The sequence below is a fragment of the Phyllostomus discolor genome, chromosome 13, assembly GCF_004126475.2.
Source record: "Phyllostomus discolor isolate MPI-MPIP mPhyDis1 chromosome 13, mPhyDis1.pri.v3, whole genome shotgun sequence".
In the NCBI taxonomy this organism is placed as follows: domain Eukaryota; kingdom Metazoa; phylum Chordata; class Mammalia; order Chiroptera; family Phyllostomidae; genus Phyllostomus; species Phyllostomus discolor.
The window spans coordinates 36,818,176-36,837,594 of record NC_040915.2 but is presented as its reverse complement, the minus strand read 5'-3'; the positions used below and the strand labels follow the sequence as shown (position 1 = coordinate 36,837,594).

At 49.3% G+C, this 19,419-nt stretch overlaps 1 protein-coding gene across 1 annotated transcript; it reads right to left on the bottom strand.

Moving 5' to 3' along the window:
* Positions 1-11,776: 11,776 nt before the first annotated feature.
* C13H5orf47 (chromosome 13 C5orf47 homolog) lies at positions 11,777-19,401 on the bottom strand. The gene is made up of 3 exons (XM_028528930.2): positions 19,040-19,401; positions 13,928-14,013; positions 11,777-11,924 (listed from the first exon to the last, which is right to left on the bottom strand). The coding sequence occupies exons 1-3, from the start codon at positions 19,341-19,343 to the stop codon at positions 11,799-11,801; spliced, it is 516 nt and encodes a 171-aa protein (XP_028384731.2). The 5' UTR covers positions 19,344-19,401; the 3' UTR covers positions 11,777-11,798.
* Between the last annotated feature and the right edge of the window lie 18 nt (positions 19,402-19,419).

Below are 19,419 nucleotides of genomic sequence, written 5' to 3'. Positions count from 1 at the left end.
AATGTTTTTTCTCCAGTTATTTGGAAGGAATGCGTATGTTTTAAAATTATGTCTTTGGTGATTTTTTTAATATGTCAAAGCATATTTGAATTGACGTGCATCTCTCAGCCTCAAGGATAAAACAAATTCCTTTGATCTCCTCCCGTGGAAAACGAGATCGTTCGGACACATGACGTGTCTTCCTGTTCGCGCTTCTCACTTCTCGCGCTCTCACCGGGTGTCAGACCTCAGTCTTCGGGTTCATCGATGCATCTTTCCCGTTTGTTCCCATTCCTGGGACTCTCGTCAGCGCTGAAAGCAGGGGAAAAGTGAATACAACGTGACTCTCTTTCCAAACGCCTCGAGTGATGCTTCGTGTGGAAATAATATTTTACACACATAAATATCAATGGACCTGTGACACTCCTGTGATGGGCTCATTACCTTACGTGTTCCGTTTTGTTTCCCGTATAGATACATCGCCCATGAAAGAGATGATAAAAGCACTTTAAATGCCTCATGATAAATCTTGTTAAGTTGTCAGCTTACGAATGTGATTCCAAACGTCATGGTGTGATAGGAATGTAAGCTTTTTAGAAACTTAAGACTCTCCCAGGGGCAGGCATGAAAACGAGCTATGCTCTCAGACTCTGGCTGGGAGCTCTGCATCTGAATTTCAAATAACAGTCAGAAAGCTATGAAGAGCGAGAGATTCTCTTCCCTCTTAGAAAGGAAATGGGCCATTGCCTCCTTGTGATTTAAAAGGGAAATCAAAAAGGATGAAGGAGAGGCACAACGGCAAATGGCAGAAAGGCCAGTCCAAACTTCTCCTCTGACTGGCTGCAAAGAGCTGAGGAAGGCAACTCTGAATCAAGAAGGCAGCACCGCTCAGGACAAACAGGGTGACTTGCACAGAACCCTTCCAACGCAAGCCAGGGAATCCACTGAAAAAGCATTAATTTGATAATAAAGGTTTTTTGAGGTTTTTGAATTTCACCCGGAAATGTACATCTTTGAAAGGCCTCCCAAGAGACTCCTTTCCTGTCAAACAATCCATTCATCTGACTCTTCTACCACAAGGCTGCCCGGCCCATGTTCTAAAACAAGTCACATTTCAGGGGAAAGTTTGGGGCGCAGGGAGCTTTGAACGTAGGACATTTATTAGGGAGGAGGGAGGAAGAAGGGAAGGAAAGAAAGTCGTAAGACTGAGAACTTGAGTGCAGCCAAGTGTCGACAAAGCCCTCAGCCCGTCTCCCAGCTGCCTCTGCAACTCGGACAGCCCTCTTCAGCCGTCCCTGGTTGAGATGCGGGAGGGTGCCCTTCCCGAACAGTTCAAGGCCTTGGGCAGGTGGCTCTCTCCACCCAAGGGCAATCCGTGGACCAGGCTCAAGCCACGGCTGTCGGCCCACAGCCAAGGGACAGAGACATTCAGTCCTGACGGGACACCTACCTGGGCAGCACAGCGTCCGTCCACCGTGGCTCTGTCCTCATCTGTCTGCACGCCACACTTGACAGTCACACCTGTGACTTCAGACGCCACTCATACGCCCGTCACCGCTACACTTTACCTCCAGCAGAGAGGTTTCTTCTTCACTCAGACCTCAAAATGCAGCCGTTCCCTGGACGCCTTCATTCGGATGGCTCGCAGGCACCTATCTGAATCTCCACTCGTGCAAAACCATGTTCCCAGGCTCTGCCCAGAACCTGCTCTGCCCCCCAGAGTGTGGCCGCACCAGGGAGCTGCCCCGTCACGCACCCGTCGCTCCAGCCCGAAAACTGAGAGTCCTCGACATCTCCCTCACCCCTGCACCCAATCACCAAGCCCTGACACTTCTCCCTCCCAAATCTCCCTCGCATCGCTCCTCTCCGGCCCCCATGACTCCTCCTCGGGGGTCCCCTCTGTCTCCCCAGCTAACATGTCTCCTGACAGCCCAGTTCTCCTCCCGCCAGCCTACCTTTTATACTGTAGTCCAAGCAATTCTGGTAACTCGACTCGCTTTCCTAGAACTTCCCAGAGGCTTTTTAAAAGATTAAGACCAAATCTTAAACCGAGCCTGTAAGGCTCTATGACCTGTCCCCTGCTGACCCAACAAGCGTCACTTCCTGCCGCTTGTCCCCTTCCCCTGACCTCAAACACACCTCCCCAATCCAGGGACTGTCACGGGGTGTTTCCTCTGAGGTGCCCTCTGCAGGGGGTGCTCCTTTCATTGCTGAGGATTTTGCAGAGCCCTTGAAACGTGACTTCCGCAGACAAGTGCCCCCCCGAGACCCCAGACTGCGGTATATTCCACTCCTCTCATACTCGCCTCCTGTTCTGTTCTGTGCTGAAATGCCCGCCCTTCCCTAAAATGACCCTGTCACCTGTGCCCTTGTGGTTGAACAAGAATCAAGACCGAGTTCTGGCGACCTAAATACTAACAACCAGGAGGCGATGGGTACGTGTTGGTTCACCCCAGATGATGAAACATCGTTCAGCCATTAAAAACGCCATGGAACACTGCGTCAGCACGGGGAGTATCACGTTGAGTACAAAGAGGAATCAAATTGTATAGGCATCTCAACTGTGTGAAAATGGGAAGACTTAAAGATACTAAAGTGTGTATAGGATTTTTTTTCCTGGAGATTTTCATCTTCTCTTAATATTTTTTTCTCATCTCCCCGAAACATTGTTTATTTTTAAACTAATGGGAGAAAACATGACTAATTTTCTACTAAAGAAAAAAATCTACTGGGTTCTAGAAAATATACTTGGTTTTTTTTTAAAGAAGAAGAAGTAGTGAATTTGTAAGAGACTACCGAGGCACGCGGTGCAATCAGAGGTGAACGCAAGGTCACCGGGCACCATGGAGACCTTGGGGAAACTCCCCGCATGGCCGCGAGACCCTCGGATTCACCAGGAAGGGAGAACAGGTGGTAAACATCTATTATTCTGCCTCCAGCCTTACTGAAGTACAATTAATAAACACTGTATATATTTAAGGTTGCCCCTGACAACCACCACTCTACTCTCTGCCTCTGTGAGTTGGACTTTTTTTGGATCCCACGTGTAAGGAAAACCACGCTGTCCGTGTCCTTCCCTGCCTGGCCTGTTTCACTAAGCATAGTGCCCCCCAGGGCCACCCATGCTGACACAGTGCCAGAAGCCCCTTCCTTTCAAAAGACTGAATAGTGCCCCACTGTGTGTGCGTGTCCCATCTGCCTCGTCCACCCAGCCCCCGACGGACACGCAGGCTGCTTCCGGACCTTGGCCCTTGTGCAGAACGCTGTGGCGAACGCGGGGGCTCAGGCACCCCTTTGAGGTGCCGTTCTCATTTCCTTTGGAAATGCCCCCAGAGGTGGGGTAGCTGGATTGCACGGCGGTTCTACTTTCGGGTTTTCAAGGAACCTCTGTGCTGTCATCTGTGGCGGCTGCAGCGGTTTGCCTCCCCCGCGGTGCACGAGGGCCCGTTGCCCCGCATCCTCGCCAGCACTCGGGGTGTGTGTCTGCACAGCGGCCGCTCTAACCGGTGTGGGGTGAGACCTCACCGTGGTTTGGGTTTGCGCTTTCCTGATTGTTGGTGACGGCCAGTATTTTTCTCGCACACCTGCTGTTCTTCAACCAAGTTCAAGGACGTGGGCGCGCCCTCCCGGGAGGTGGATGCTGTCCTCGCCCAGGAGAGAGACTTCAGTGCTTGCAAAGTCCCCACGGAAAGGCCTCTCTGTAGAGGGGCTTTGCTTGCTTACATCTTTATGCTTACACTGACAGACAGCGAGAAAAGTCACCCCTCTCCGACTCATATAAGGAGGCCCTTGCTTCCTTTCCATCCATCCTCAGAGCCGTTGCCAGGTGTTAGCTGGTCCATGCCAATCCTCTGCTCAAACCCTCCCAGGGTTTTTCATCACACTCTGAGCAAAGCCGTCAGAACAGTGAGACATTATCTGGTGTCTGTTACCCTCTTGCCACCTCTCCCGCTGCCCCACCCCCTCTGCTTCTCTCTCCCTCCCTTTCCTCTCCTCCGGCCTCAGCGTCCCGGCCTGCACTCCGAATGCCCTTCTCAGGCCCTTTCCCCCCATGTCTGCACGCCTGGCCCCCTAACTTCAGGCTTTTACCTCACGGTCGCCTTCCCTCCACCTGCCCGCCTGCCGCCGCAGCCCTCCACACACCCTCCCCACACCCTCCCCTCCCTCACTCGCCTCCGTAGAACTTGTTTGTAAACCTGCTGAATACTTCAGTTATCTAGTTGATTATGTCTTCCCCTGAAGACAGACTTTTAGTATGCTTTGTTTTCTTCTGTTCCCCCAGGGCCTAGAACAGAATGTGGAACACAACGTGTACTAAATCAGTATTTCCCGAATAAGGGGATGACGGAAGTAGGGGACGCCCCACTTGAACCTGACTCCTGAAGGGCGGCAGACTGGCCGCTGGGCGGCAGACTGGCCGCCGGCCCGGCCCTGGAGCGCTCCGTAGCCGAAGGCCCCGCCTTCAGGCGGCAGCGGGCAGTGCACGTTTGGCAGCCCCCGTACTTGGCGTTACCTTGGCGGGGTGATTTCGGCCTTCAGTTCATCTCTGTCTCTTTATGTCCAGAAGATTCCATTTCCTGGTGACGGTGACTTTTAAAAAATAAAGGCCTGGTTCCTGGCACATAGTCAGTTACTGATACAAACACCGAAATGACATACTAAGACCCTGGGACGAATGAGTCATCCATAGTCAACTAGGCTGTTTCCAGCTGTTTGAAAAACTCTAAACTTCACCAGATTCCAGAATTAGGGTCCATGAGGACACACGGGGATCACAGAAAGACCCTCTTGACAACTGACAATTACATGAAGCCACCTGGGACCATACTGGAACACTTCCAGAAACACGAGAAGTCTCCCTCACACTCAGAGTCCGAGAACACACAGAACAGGGCAGACGAGGGTGCGTTCCGTGAGCGCTGCGGCGGGGCCTTCACGCGGGAGCCCACCGATGCGTGTGATTTCCCGCGGCACCCTCTCTAGGGTAAACGTTTCTGTACGCACAATCAGATTTCTAAAAGCCCAGATCACAGGACTCATTTAGGCTTATCATTTATAGTCAATAAAAGCAAACAGGTTAAGCAAATGGTTAACAAGTTTACCGGGAGGAAAGGGGGGCAGCCTGGGCCCAGACCGCAGGACTCCCCGCAGTGGGGCTGCTTCCTCACGCTGTACTTGACTTTGAGGAAGTGCAGAGTGAAACAAGTGAACCACCGTGGCAGGCAACGATCCGCACGGCTTTCAGCAACGTAATCTTAGAAAGTAATAGTAAAAGTACAAAGAGTACAGGCAAAATAACGTCCTCCTTAGAAAATGAAACACATAGATGCGAGTTTTAGAAAGACTTGTAATTGCAATAAAACTACACAAAAAGTAAAGACATCATACACACAAAATCCGTGTGGTGTTTCTTGTGGCTGGAAAGGGCAGGGAGGGTAGACTGGAAGGTGCTGGGCAATATAATTAAACGTAAGTTACTTTCGAGACATTGTCAGCAAAGAAAAGTTGTACTGTGTTTATTACATCCTGTCTAACGAAATGCAGATGTGATACGTTTTCACCAGAAATTCTCACATGAACACGAAAAGGCCTCGAGCGCCCATCCAGCACACTCACATCCGCACCGCCGTCACCACGCCGCGGATCCGGAACAGCGAGGCGAACGAAGTGTGCATCCAGCACGAGACTCATACTTTGAATCTAATAAATATTGACACATTTGCTAAATTAGAACAGACTGCTGTGTCGAGCACTGTGCGTCACGTACAATGTAAACCTACACTGACATGAACATAACATCTTCACGTTCACCACGAAGCTTTATGCGGCATTAATTACAGTGTAAACAAGTACATGTCTCATTTTACAATGACTTACGTTTTATGAGCTAAAATTTGCAGCTTTACCCAAGAACTTGGCAGCCCGAGAGTTTACCCAGCACATTCCTAAGACGCACGACCCTCCTGCCAGGAGGCCTGTGGACGGACGGACGGATGGACGGACGGACACCACGTGGCAGGCAAGGCCTGAGTCACTGGCCCGGGCCACAGGCCCCTCAGCTGGAAACGGTGGGTGGGTTTGCCCAGCAGTCACGGGGGAACGTGTCACCACCAACCCCGCGCTGCTCTAGCCTCGGAGTAAGGAGATCACAGAGAGGGAGGAGAAACGGAGACTCCTTTTACCGCCCTTCCTCCGGGCGCCGTTCGGGCTAGCTCCGAGCTACCGCCACTCTGCGGCGCCCTCGTCCGGAGAGGTGAGGAAGCGCACCGTCTCATCGCCCCCGAAACGACGGCCGTGGTCACCGTTACCATCCTGGACCGGAAACAGGGCCTTCTGACTCTGGGGGAAGAAACAGGGGATGTCCACGGAGCTTGACCTTGGGCAGACCTCTCTGTGTCTTTCCCTCTACGGTCTCAGGTACACCTGGGGCTTCGATACAATACAGGAGGAGACAGCACATGACCAAGGAGCCCGGAAACTGGTGTAGGTCCTGGGTGATTATTGATAGAAAATAAAAGGATTTCACTGAGAAACACTTCTAAATTATTTTCAGAGTTCTGAATTTCTCATCCCGTTGACTTAAAAGTAATGTATCTATTAATCAGAGGTCTGGAAAGGACGAGAAAATGTCTTCTCTATTCTCTGCACAGAAGTTTCCCTAAAATATTCCACATTATAATAGAGAACACGCAGAAATTTACTACCCTTCCTTAGGGTGAAAAAATGGCTTAAATAACCATTTGTTTTAACACCCAAAACAACTTTTGCTGTGTAAATTTCACATTTTTATCATAAGATAATTGAGAAATTTAGAAAATGTGAAGAAGTCGAAGGTAATTTAAGTTTTATTTAGAAATTACACGTAAGTGAAGGAATAAATAAAGCCATAGTTGCAGCCTCATTAATAAGAGGTAAAGTTGGCAATTTCAAAAGGATGCCATTGTATTAATATGCTAATTTAAATTGCATGTATAAGCTTAACTTGAAAGAAATGTGTAAATGTTAATTCTGGAAATAATACTTGCATGCATACAGCAAGAACACTTAATGAACAATGTTAACTTGCAAAGAAATCTCATTAATTCACAGAGAAGGTGGTTTTTCTATTCAACTCCATAAGTCCCAATTCCAATAAAAAACTCAAATTAACAAATACTTAGAATTCAAAGTTCTATCTTTAAATTCTTCATAGTCTTCTTGGTAAACAGGTCCTAAATAAAAGATGAGAGCTGAGCCTTGTTCATACAAAATGTCATAACCAGTGACACTGAGAAATTGCTAACGTTTCTAAGACTTCATAACAACAGTCAGTCGCTCCCTCCATTTCCCGTTCCGGTAACTTTTACACTCTCTGCGGTCTCTATGGTCTCTAGCTGACCATGAAAAGCTTAGACTGACTTGATGTAAACTCGTATTTTTCTTCTCCTCTCTGACGCTTGCCAATGATCCTGGTGACTTCGACAGCGCAGTTCCAGGCACTGGCCACAAAAACATGACAGCCCAGGCCTTCAGCGCCCCGCCACCGCAGCCGCTCACCAGGTCACTGCGTGCATACTGTCCTCGCTTTGGACTTCTGCTTCACTTCTGGGCGCTGGAACTTTTGAATGTCCTTAGCTGTCACACTTCTATTGTATTTTCTGTACCCCGACACTCTCCCTGAACACGGCAACCGTCCCCCTTTGCACGGCCCACTCCTTGATCTCCTTCGAGCTTCCTGTGAACCCCCTCGGCCCCACGAGCCCCTCAGTCCTCCCCACGCACCCCCTCGAAGCCCGCGCTGAAAGCCGCTCTGCACCTGGACACTGTCTGGCCTTCTGCCGTGAGTCCTCCCTGCCCTCCACCCTCACGCCGCGGTGTCCGCCTCCCGCCCGACCTCCCCCGGCCTCTCCGCAGCACAGACGCCACTCTGGCTCCAACGCCGCGCTTCCAGCCGCTTGCCTGGAATTTTCCGGAGCGCCTCGCTATCATTCAAATTCAACGCGCCAAAATACAACTCAGCAGCTTCACAAAGCCAGCTCTTTCCCTCGACGTCCTTATTTCTCTCCTACCCACTCTCGAACCTCAGCAGTCTCCTTCTTACCCCTCCTCTGAGTGTGCGTCTCCTCTCCCCCCTCCGCCGCTCCGGGTCCAGTGCGCGTCCCGGGCCACTCAGGCCACTGTGGCACCGCCGGGCCTTCTTTCTCACCTCTGGTCTTGCCTCTCTTCCAAACGTCCCCCAAAATGACATCAACACACTGCTTTAAAGTGTTCTGTGCTGATGACGTGCAAGATGTGTGCATAGTCTTTAACATCTTTCCCCAAAACGATCACTGATTACCAGGGGGGAAGAGGAACTACACACACAGTGGGGAAATGGACAGCCTGGCGGACAGATCGGAGTCAACGTCACCAACGAGGGATAAGGAAGGTCGCACAACTCCAAACGGGACACTCCGACAAGAAAGCTGATAGAACGTTTGCAGCCAAAAATGCAAATTTGACTCAAATTTATGAGAAGGAATCAGCGAGTCTGGAGAGACATTCTGAAAAATAACTGATCTGTCCTCTTCAAAAATGTCAACATCATAAAAGAGGACAGGCTGAGGAACTGGTACGGATTAAAGCAAACCGGAGGGCCCCGGCCGGGCGGCTCAGGTGGTCGGAGCACCGCGCCACACACTCAGGGGCTGCGGGTCCGACCCCTCGTCGGGGTGTGTGCGGGAGGCAATCAATCGACACTTCTCTCCCACATTGGTGCCCCTCTCTCTCTCTAAATGTCAATGAACCTATCCTCAGGGGAGGATTAAAAGAGAAAAAAGAAAACTGAAGAGACATGGCCACTAAATGCAGTACACAATCCCGGACTAGACCTGGTACCACACGCACACACACACACACCATTAAAGACACTACGGGGACAACTGAAACACTGGAATATAGACAACAGATTATACAAAAGTTTTATACCGGTGTGATATTTCCTGACTGTGACAACTGCAGTGTGGTTACATCCAAGACACCCTGGTTCTTAGGATATACACACTAAAGTATTAAGGGTTCATACCTGATGCACATACACAAAGAAAATATGAGAATGATAAAGAAAATGTGGCAAGATGTGAACAGTCAGTCGAGCAAGGTAACAATTATCCTGGAGTTCTTTGGATAAGTTTTGCAGCTTCTCCATACACTTGGGCAATCGTTTAGAAGAAAAAGCTACGACAATGTTCCACGTTGGTTCACTACCTACCGCACTGACGCAAACCCGGGGCCCCGCACTCACACGAGACCCTTGAAGTACTGTCGGTGGACTTGGGCGCCTCCTTCCCTCTGACTGCCCCGGCCAAGCGCCAACCAGGCAGCACTTCCTAAACATCTTCCTGGGAGGCGTGTACTCATTCAGGTCAATGCCCAAACCGTACTCCCTCCCCCACACTCCCATGCATGAGCGTCTATTTTCCCTTTCCTAAAGCACAGCTTACTTCCCTTTCCCATGACTCTCCAACCCCACCCAACCAGATGTGGTCTCTCCCTCAGAAGCCACTGAGCCCAGATGCTTAGTAAACCAGGGCACAATCCAAAAGAAACGGGGAAAGATGACATGCTCAGTTTAAACACGTGAAATTTGAAAGTAACTGTAGGGCAGCCTACAGGAACCCGGAGGCACGTGCCCAGAGGTCAGGGGTGGGCTACAGATTTAAGGGCCGCACCCCCAGAGGGAGCAACTAAAGCTGCAAAGACATGGGCATGCGAGTCATCTCTGAGGAAACACGTAAAGGGAGCCGAGGCCCCACAATCATGCCTACGCGGCATTCGTTATCAGGTGGCAGCACAAGGGACAGAGGAAAAATACCCAGAAGAGCAGGAAGAGAGCCGTGACGCAGCCCCCAGGACGCTGAGGAAGAAGGAACACCGGAAGGAGTAGTAAGGGACAGTATCCAGTATCAGACGTGGCAGCACGTTCACAGGGAGAACCAGGCAGACACACGAACAGAAAGACCAAGCAGGGACCACGGAGACCGTCACTTCAACAGCGCTGCGAGGAGGGGCCCAGACGAAGCTCATTAAATTTCAACCGAGACCGAACGAGCGCCCACCACGTGCCAGACAGCGGGGGCGAGGGGGGACTGGCTGGGACCGGCAGCGCGTGCACACTGAAGTGGAGGAGGAAGCGCAGGGCACAGGGAGGAAACCGTGAAACACCTGCATTTCTCGTTACACTTGTTGCCAAAACAGGCTCTTACCAGACGATGACAAGGGGGTTCATCCTGTGCAATCTGGGTCTAGAAACAATGTAAAACACAAGGAAAATTCGAGTTGGCCTCTAGGAATGGTTTTCCTATTAATACATATTAGGGAGCAAGTTACAACATTTTAAAAACATGATTAGCTTTTGTAATCTGGCTTAAAATTGCAATACAAAATGACGAATTACAAGGATGCCCTTTGTTTCTGAAAAATACTGCATATCATCGTAAGTTGTTCAATAATCCATACGAGATTGTTCCATGGTTAATAAAGGCCCCTTGCTGAAGTACAAGAGAAACCGACATGTTCAAGGTTACAGCCAGAGCAAAACTAGACATAATCCAGTGCGGTTATTAAAGTAATTGGATCTGGAATAACATTCAGAACAAGGTCCAGGTTTTTTGCACATCGCCCTGCTTATTCAAACATCCTTTTCACCTGAAACCACTGACTACTTTTTCCTCCTAATCACCTTTCCTGCCTCATTCTCCTTAACTGGACAAGAAAAGTAAAAAAGAGTATCATTAATTTGAACATTGGCTTATATGCCATTATTGCAAACAAGTTCTGCTATTATTGATGCAATGCTACACAAACAGTAATGAGTTTCTAGTGTTATGTTACTTACAAAACAGAATTCTAACTATTATTGTTTGAAAACATTCCTCACAAAATTAAATTCTGCAGATTTACTGTCAAAATAGAAGTTGTCCCCCTGTCTGGTATGGCTCAGTGGCTTGAGTGCCGGCCTGCGAACCAAAAGGTTACCGGTTCAATTCCCAGTCAGGGCACATGTCTGGGTTGCAGGTCAGGCTCCCAGTAGGGGGTGCGTGAGAGGCAACCACACATGGTGTTTCTCTTCTTCTTTCTCCCTCCCTTTCTCTAAAAATAAAATATTTTTTAAGTTGTCATCAGGTGATGTACTAAGAAACCACCGAAGCACTCAGCATGGTAACGTGTATTAAAACATGCATGTGAAGGAAAAGTAATAACTAGCATGATTTATCAGCTCATGCAGCATTGTTATAAATTTTTTAATCCAATTTAGTTGCTCGAGAACCCAGATCTGCCCAGGACTTCAGTACCCACACTAGATCATATCTCATCTTGCTTCGGCCACAGTATCAAGCTCACTGCTGATACGGCTTCAGAATATGGTTTAGTTTGTGAGGTGTTTTCCAGGAAGGAGGTAACGACTCCAAGGCCCTAACTCAAGGGCAGATTTTGTTAAATGCATTAAATTTGATGGCAGCGTCCATGAGACTAGACGCTGCCATCAAATTTAAAATATAATTTGATATTGCCGTTGAAATGTGTTTCTTCATTAACATGGACGAGTTCTGTGATCTGTACTAAAAAGTTTTCAAATTCAGATTTAACCAACAAGTGCATTCATTCCCTTTGCTCAGCAGACTCCGGCCAAAGTGCCCCTCCTGCAATCCGCCCTCCTGCCCGCCCCCAAGGGCGACCCCACCTCCCTCAGGTCACCCGCTGGCCCCGGTTCCCAGGTTCTGGACGCTGCCTGTGACCATCAGGAAAACTGCGGCTTTAACGCGACCCGAAAGCAACCGAACCGTTTCAGAAGCCAGTCCTTAAGACAAGGAACATTGTAACTTACTTTCACTAAAGAGTCGTTGGCCTTTGAGCCTGAGTCTGTATTCTTCATTCTCTTCGAGCATCCTGCAAATGAGCCTGTGCACCTTCTTCCACACGGACACCTTCAGAGACAGCACAGTTAAGGGGCACTAAGCAGGAACACAGGAACACGTTTTGATGGAGGCGACTGGGAGGGACCCGGCTGCGCCGCACGGCAGCTGGTGTTATCATTATAGAGCAGTATCAGCACTCAGAGACCGAAAACTCAAGCGTGATCTCTTCTTCCCCACAAACGCTGAGCTCTCTGATCCCCGCTCCCCCCGCACTGACTTCCGGGCATCTCCCCTGGGCAGTGTCTAAGGTAACCATCCTGGGTCAGGTTTCCTTCCAAAGGCCGCGTCTACAGAGCTCTGCCCAGATGGTTCCAGCACACTCACTTTTGTCTTGAGAGATACTGGGTTGGCCAAAAAGTCCATGTTTTTTTTTCTGTAACGTAAAAGATGCATTTTTCATTTTCACCAATATCTTTATTGATTTGGACATTTTGAGTATGTCAGCTGTCTCCCACACAGTAGAACACTGATTGTTCTCAGTTAATGTCTCCATTTGATCGCTGTCCACTCCAGCTGGTCTCCCGGACCGTGGAGCACCGTCCAGCGAGAAATCCCCAGCAGGGAACTTCACAAACCGCTTCTGACACGTTCACTCACTCACAGCACCTTCTCCACACACCGCACAAATCTTTTTTGCGTTTCAGTTGTGTTTTTACCTTTCTTGAAATAAGAAAGCACAATATTCCGAAAATGTTGCATGTTTTCTTCCATCCTCAATATTAAAATGGCTACATGAAAATTCCTCAATTTTGAAACGTTTTTTAAAAATGCATGCTTAGTTTTTTTTAAATAAGCTTTTTTAAATGATATGACAGCTGTTGCAGTACAATCTAACAACACTGATTTGAACGATGTTAGAGACAACTGAGCACCACTACAGTCATCTTACGGAAAAAAACAAATGAACTTTTTGGCCAACTCAATAACAAAAATAATGAATTTCTATTCCTATGTCTAACCATTGGGCAATAATTTGATTTTTAACGTATTTTATTCTACATGAGAATAAAACATTTCTGCGAAGACACACCGAAGCAAAATAACCAGAGAGCACGAAGGGACCGGCACAGAAAAAGGAGGGCCATGGGAGCAGCATACAGACCGCAGCTCCAATCCGGGTCCGTCGCTCACCAGCTGCTGGACATGGGCGAGTGTTTTAGCCTCATCTAGGAATACCTTCCTACATTGGGTTACCAGAATTAATAAAAATATTTGTAAAGCACTTGCCCACGTCTGGCATGTAATAGTTGTAAGTAAATATTGGCTACTGCTCTTTTCTTCTCACCCGAGAGGGATTGGTTCTGGGAAGAAATATTCCTTAGTGGGAAGATGAGGCGCTCACCCAGAATGCATTTGGTCAGTCACCTGGAATGCCATTTATATGCTATAGGTAAGTTATAACGCAAACACCAAGCTCAGAAAATATGATTTTATGTGTCGTTATCGACTAACGGTTTCTTTAAACTGAAGCATAAACACACAGTGGAAATCAAGGACCAGTAGGGCATCTCAGATGTGTTTAAACCACTTGAGTTACCCTAACATTTGGGCCAGAGGTGAAAAGGGTTCAGCACGAAAGTTCTGTCCTTGCCAGCTTTCCTGCTAGATACTTACGTACATTCCTGGTCCTTAAAAGAGCAGTATGACACCAATGGTTACATTATTCTTTTCTGTGAAATCCGTAATTTTCCTCTTACATTATCTGTCAGTTTGTTATAGTCTATAGAACATATTTTCACACTCTGAAAAAATCTCCCAGTCTGGTTACATTTCGATTAAAATGTGTTTTGTACCTTCAAACACTGCCAGGACTATTCTATATGGTTAATAAATATAATTTTTCCAAACCGAGTTCCCTTTCTGCTAGATTAATTTTATTTTCTCATTTCAGTAAATCAAACTTTTCAAAAGACGAAACTATGTTTACTACCTTGAGTATCTTCACACATTTATATTTAGGTGAGGTTAGTCTAAAATTCAAATACTGCTCATTCTCCTTTTCTAGAATATACCTTTTTCTTTTTCTTCATTATTTTGGAAGCTTCATTGACAGGTATGGGAAAATCATACTTTTTAACTGAAGTCTTCTGGATCAGACCTAATACAAAAAGAAGAAAGGAGAGGAAAGGTCACAGCAGTGCCTATTTGAAAGGCCCCGCGATCCCGAGAACGGACACAACTGTAAATGCCTCTTGAGCTCTCTCTGGGGAGTTTGACAGTTGCTGGTGTATTTCTGATCACGGGGTAAGGGCAGTTTTCCAATTAGCTAATATTACCGTGGGAAAACAAAAAGAAAAAAACTAGAGATAACCTCGGAGGTGCCTAGGAAATGTCCTTCCCTTTCTGATCTGAAAGGCGAGCCCCTAAAAGGTCAGCAACAGTAGCGAATATCAGCACCCCGTCCTGCCCTAATGTATTCCCACAATCCCCTTCCTTCTCCATTCAACTCCAGATACAACATGCTCCCAACCACACAAACACCTGTGGCTCCTCACATATGCCTTGTGCTTACCACCCCCACCAACCTTTGCACTTGCTGTCTGTCTAGCTAGAACACCGTGTGTGTGTGCTTGTGTACACACACACACACGTGCACCAGGTAAATTCCTATCTGCTGTTCAAGATTCAACTCACACGTCCCCTCCTCCCTAAAACAAGCCCCCCTCAAGCCCACACAGTCCCGCACAGCGCTGGCCCCAGAACACCTTGGAGCACTCCGCACATTTTTACATCACGTGTTTACATTCAGATTCCTCCACTCGGCTGTGGCCGTCTAGAGGGCAGTGGCTTGTGTGTCTTGCTCATCTTTCTGCCCACACCACCGGACACACAGGAGACACTAAGAAAAGTTCCCCGGCATCCTGCTGGGGCATCCAGACTCCACCCCCCGAACCACGCCGCGGTCCCGAACACTGGCTGTTAGAAGAGAGCCTGAGGGCTGTGTCCAAAGACAAATCCTACGACAACGGGCATGTGCTCCCTGGAAGCCTTCATCATTGTTCTCCTTTAGCCTGAACACCTCCACCCCTTCCTCCCCAGTCCTGCCCCACTTGGCTTCCTCCTGCTCACTCAACATTCAGCTTTCCGGGGTGTGCTCTGGTCTCACAAAGCGCCCTGTGCTCAGTCCTCACGGGACCTGTCACAGTGTCCCTGGGGAGCGGGTTTCACCCTTCAGGAGAGGTCCGGCACCTAATGCCTCATGAATCAGCTGTACAATGAGCGCTCCATCCGTTGAGTAATTCGAACACGCGCTAAACGGCATTTCCCACTTCGTGAGAAGCAGCCGCTGACTGTGGGTGGGGCACAGACACGGCGCTCCAGAAACTAATTCCCCTCCCAACGCTCTGTCAGCCCTCTGATTACATCAAGGGGAAAGTCTAGGCTGGAAATCAGTGCGTCATTAAGACTTCCTAGGACTCGCTGACGCCCTCTATGACCACAGACAACCTTCAGCAGACAAGCTTTGGCGCTATAATCTAATATTGTTTTGCCTTTATTAGATTGTTTTAAATTAACTTCTATTTATGGCCAACGGTACAGATTTTCCACTGCAGTAATAATATCAAGAGTTCTAAAAAGAAATTTAGTTGCGAGGGAAACATGCACCTGTTTAAATAAACATGTCAAGGAAGCGACAGCACAGATGCGCGGGTGGCGCGGGAGCACAGATGCAGCTTTGCTCTGCACAGACCCGTGTTACCCGTCCACCCAGATCCCGGCACCTTCGGGACACTCTGCCTGCACCACTCCCAAGTGTCTTCGGTTTGCAAGTCCCACCTGGCCTGGGCATACACTCCCTGAGCTCAGGACGGGAGCCGCCAAGTCTATTTGTGGGTAGATGGGGGCAGAGAATACGTCGAGGAGTAACAGAGAGTGCAGAAAAGAGACAAAACTATTCCTCCCCGTCTCTGTGTCGGGGGGGCCGCTCCCACGTGTGCCAGAGACTTTGATCAGACCCGAGTTTCACCTCTGCCTCTAGTCCTCGCTCTCCACGCACTGCGACCCAGTCAAGATATACCTCTAGTTCTTCCCCGATCACTGACTGTCGCCGATCCACACGTGGGACTCTGTTCCCGTGCTTCTCCCCCTGGGATCCCCTGTCTCAGCACCACGTGCAAATCCCACGCAGCTTCCACCACCGCGAAGCCTTCCCTGAGTCCCTCACCCCCACACTATCCACCACTCCCAAAGCCTTTACTCGAGCCTCCACAGTAGCATTCATGTCCGCTATCACGTGTACTTTACGGCCGTGTCTCCCAAGCTCTGCGTGAAGCGGGAGCCAGCCCGATCTAGTAGTCTCGTTCGAAATGTTAGAAGAGTTGCTGGATTTGCCTGCCCCTGGATTTCTGAGCTCCACCACGTCTGACACACAGCTCACGAGTTTATCTTCCAGAAGCGCACCTCTCTCTGAAGGCTTCACTCCACCATGCAAAAGTCCTCGGTGACTAAAAAATGACCGTCTCCAAGGGAGGGAAGAAAAAGGAGGGACGCTAGAAAGATACCTACAGGAGAGGTGGAGTGACCCACGGAGTGATTAAACCCACCCTAAATCTTAAAATACTAAAACACAACCGGGCACAACAGAGCACAGACTACAGGGGAGAGATTTAAAGGGCTGGACACCACACACATTACCAAGCGAGCTATGTAACGGGGCCGCCTCAGTGTAAAGGACCAAGCAAGAAAAGGGACAGTCTTCCAACTGCAGGGCTTCTGGGGGAGAAAAAGCAAAAAGGAAGGATCGTAAATTAGGTCACAAAGGAAACATCAGTAACACGCATGAAGTGGAAATGCTACACTCAGCACTCTCTGATAACAATGCAATAACACAAGAGTTCATCAACAAAAACAGGAAAGTCCTGGAAATTTTAAAAAATTCAAATCTATCAAGCAACTCTAGGGAGAGAGGGGTAATACAAACTGAAATTACAGAATTAAAAAAAATAGTGCCAATGAAAGCAAGACATATTAGAATCTAAGGCATTTAAAACAGTGATTAGAAAACAATTCATTGCACTAACATTTTTATCAATAAAAAGGAATAAAAATAAAATGTCCTGCTCAAAAAAGGTATAAAAAGTAGAAAGTACACTAAAAGAAACACTTAAAAAAACAATAATTTTATCTTTATTATATCATTTATCTTTATTAATGAGGATGAGACATTTATTAATGAGACTTAACAAAATGTCTCATTGATAAATCAAAATTCTGTTTTTTAAAAAACTAATAAAACAGGCTAATTTGATCAAGAAGAAGGTAGAAAAAACATACTTCCCAAAATATGAAATGACAAGAGGGAAATAACCATGGAAACACAGAAATTTTCAAAAATCACAAGACACTACTTTGTAGACCTCCATGTAAATAAAGTTGAAAAACTAGATAAAATGGGTAATTCCCTAGGGAAATACAGATTACCAGCACTGACCCATCAGAGTTAGAAAAATTAGAGACCAATTTTCATAGGATATAAAGTTACTACAGAATTATCCCACAAAAAGTAATATAGCGAGATGGTTTCCCAGAAGAATTCTACCAAACCTTCAGACACCACAGTCCCGGTGTTTTACAAATTCCAGGGCGCTGCAAGGGAATGAAAAGTTCCTCATTTGTTTTATGACATAAGTGTAACCCTGATACCTAAACCGGATGAACAGATAAGAAGAAAGGAAAACTACAGCTCACTCACTCTCTCTCACACATACCAATGCAAAAACTCTAATCAAATTATTAGCACAGCCCAACACTACTTTATGCGATAATACATCCTCACCAACTAGGGTTCATTTCGGGAATGCAAGGTTGGTTCAATATCAGGAAATCCACTTAGATTCTCTGCCCTGTTAATAAATCTAAGGAAAAGTGTTAATCCCCATAGATCTGAGAATGTCTTTGATGAAATCTAACGCCCACTCCATCGTGATTAAAACACCAAAGAAAATAAAAGCCGAGGAACGCTTTCTAGTGTTTTAACTACAGGCGCCTTAGCCCTAAGGCCAGCACCCTGTTTAACCAGAGGCACCTCCCCGGGATCAGGAACGGCACGAGACTGCCCGCGATCTCCGCCCGACTCCTCAACACTGCACGCCAGGCACCAGCCGACGCAAACCGAAGCTACCGCTGGCATGAGAACGGGAAAAAAAACCCAAAACGATCTCCGTCTGTGAATAACAGCACGCCAGGAAAACCACGAGTGTCGGCAACAACAGCAACCCCAGCAGTAAAAGGACTCGGGGAAGCCCTAGGATCTGGGGCTCGCGCACGGAAACCGCTGGGCTGCGTGGAGGAAGCCCGTCGGGCAGGCCCACGAACCGTGGGAGCCGCCACCTGCGAAGTGTCCAGAGCGGCCGAACCCGCGGGGACAGAGGGCGGTCGGGTGAGCGCGGAGGGCTCAAGCGTGGGGAGTGCGGGGCCTTGCGTGGGAGCAGGGGGTGCTACCGGGCGCGGCTTTCTTGGGTGCCGGGCAGGGAAGGCTGCACAACTCTGTAAAGAACGAGACATCGTGCACTTTAAATGTCTGAGGTGGGTGGACTGTGAATTACATCTCAACAAAGCTGGGGTTTTTTTTGTTTGTTTTTAAGAAACGCACAGGTGGCGGGGCGGGCCCTCCAAAGAGAGGCGGGACCTCTTAAGGCAACGGGAAAGCTCCGTATCACGAGCGTTCGTTTTTGGGGGTGCAGCTGTGCTGAACCTCCCAAAAGGCGTGTAAATCGACCCTAAATAAAGGTGATCGTTTTTAAAGATCGAGAGGCTCCCTCCGTAGGCACAAACGGCAGACATCTAGGGGGCAGCACGGACGAGGAAACCCGGTTACAAGAGCGGCGAAGACCCCGTGCCCGGGAACACACCGGAGAAGAAGTGTTTTACACACGGAACATTCCTGAAAGACACAGAAGTGGGCTGGACACACGGAAGGGCCGTGCGGTTTCCCCATTCCGGGGGACCGCGGGGGCTCCCCCAGGGCCTCCCGTCCCAGACGCAGTTCTCGGGCTGATCTCGAAGGACTTTCCCCGGCGCCTGCGCCCCGGCCCTGAGCCCCCGGACACCCGCGGGACGGCCGCCGAGGAGCGTGAACGGCGGCCCGGCCGGCCCGCCCCCGCCCGCGGGTCCCCTAACGCCACCTGCACGCGCCGCCGACTTCCCGCCGCTCTGTGCACTCGACGCCCGCGCCGCCGACGAGGCCGCGGGGCTCCTGGGCTCGGAGCCGGGGGACGGGGCCCCGCCGTCCCGGGTCGCGGCCGCCGCCGCCGCGCGCGGCTCCTCCAGGCCGCCGCCGCCGGCCCGCAGCCCCGGGCCCCAGCGGCCCTCGGCCCGGCGGCCGCCCAGCCGCAGGACGCCGCCACAGCGGTGCGAGCCGAAGCGCGTCACGTAGACGAAGCGCGTGGAGTCCTGCCGCTGCGCCAGCTTCCCGCCGGCCGCCGCCATCGCAGCCGTCCGACCGCCCGCGACCGCCGCCGGGGACCCTCAGCCTCCACGCGACCCGGCGCGGGCGGGGGAGCGG

What these genes read in the sequence shown, in the direction of transcription:
- C13H5orf47 (XM_028528930.2), bottom strand. Translation starts at nt 19,343, where the DNA reads ATGGCGGCGGCCGGCGGGAAGCTGGCGCAGCGGCAGGACTCCACGCGC. An exon ending in GAAGTCGGCGGCGCGTGCAG is followed by an intron (nt 14,014 to 19,039) that starts GTGGCGTTAGGG and finishes TTTTTGTATTAG; the next exon opens with GTCTGATCCAGAAGACTTCA. An exon ending in TAATGAAGAAAAAGAAAAAG is followed by an intron (nt 11,925 to 13,927) that starts GTATATTCTAGA and finishes CTGTCTCTGAAG; the next exon opens with GTGTCCGTGTGGAAGAAGGT.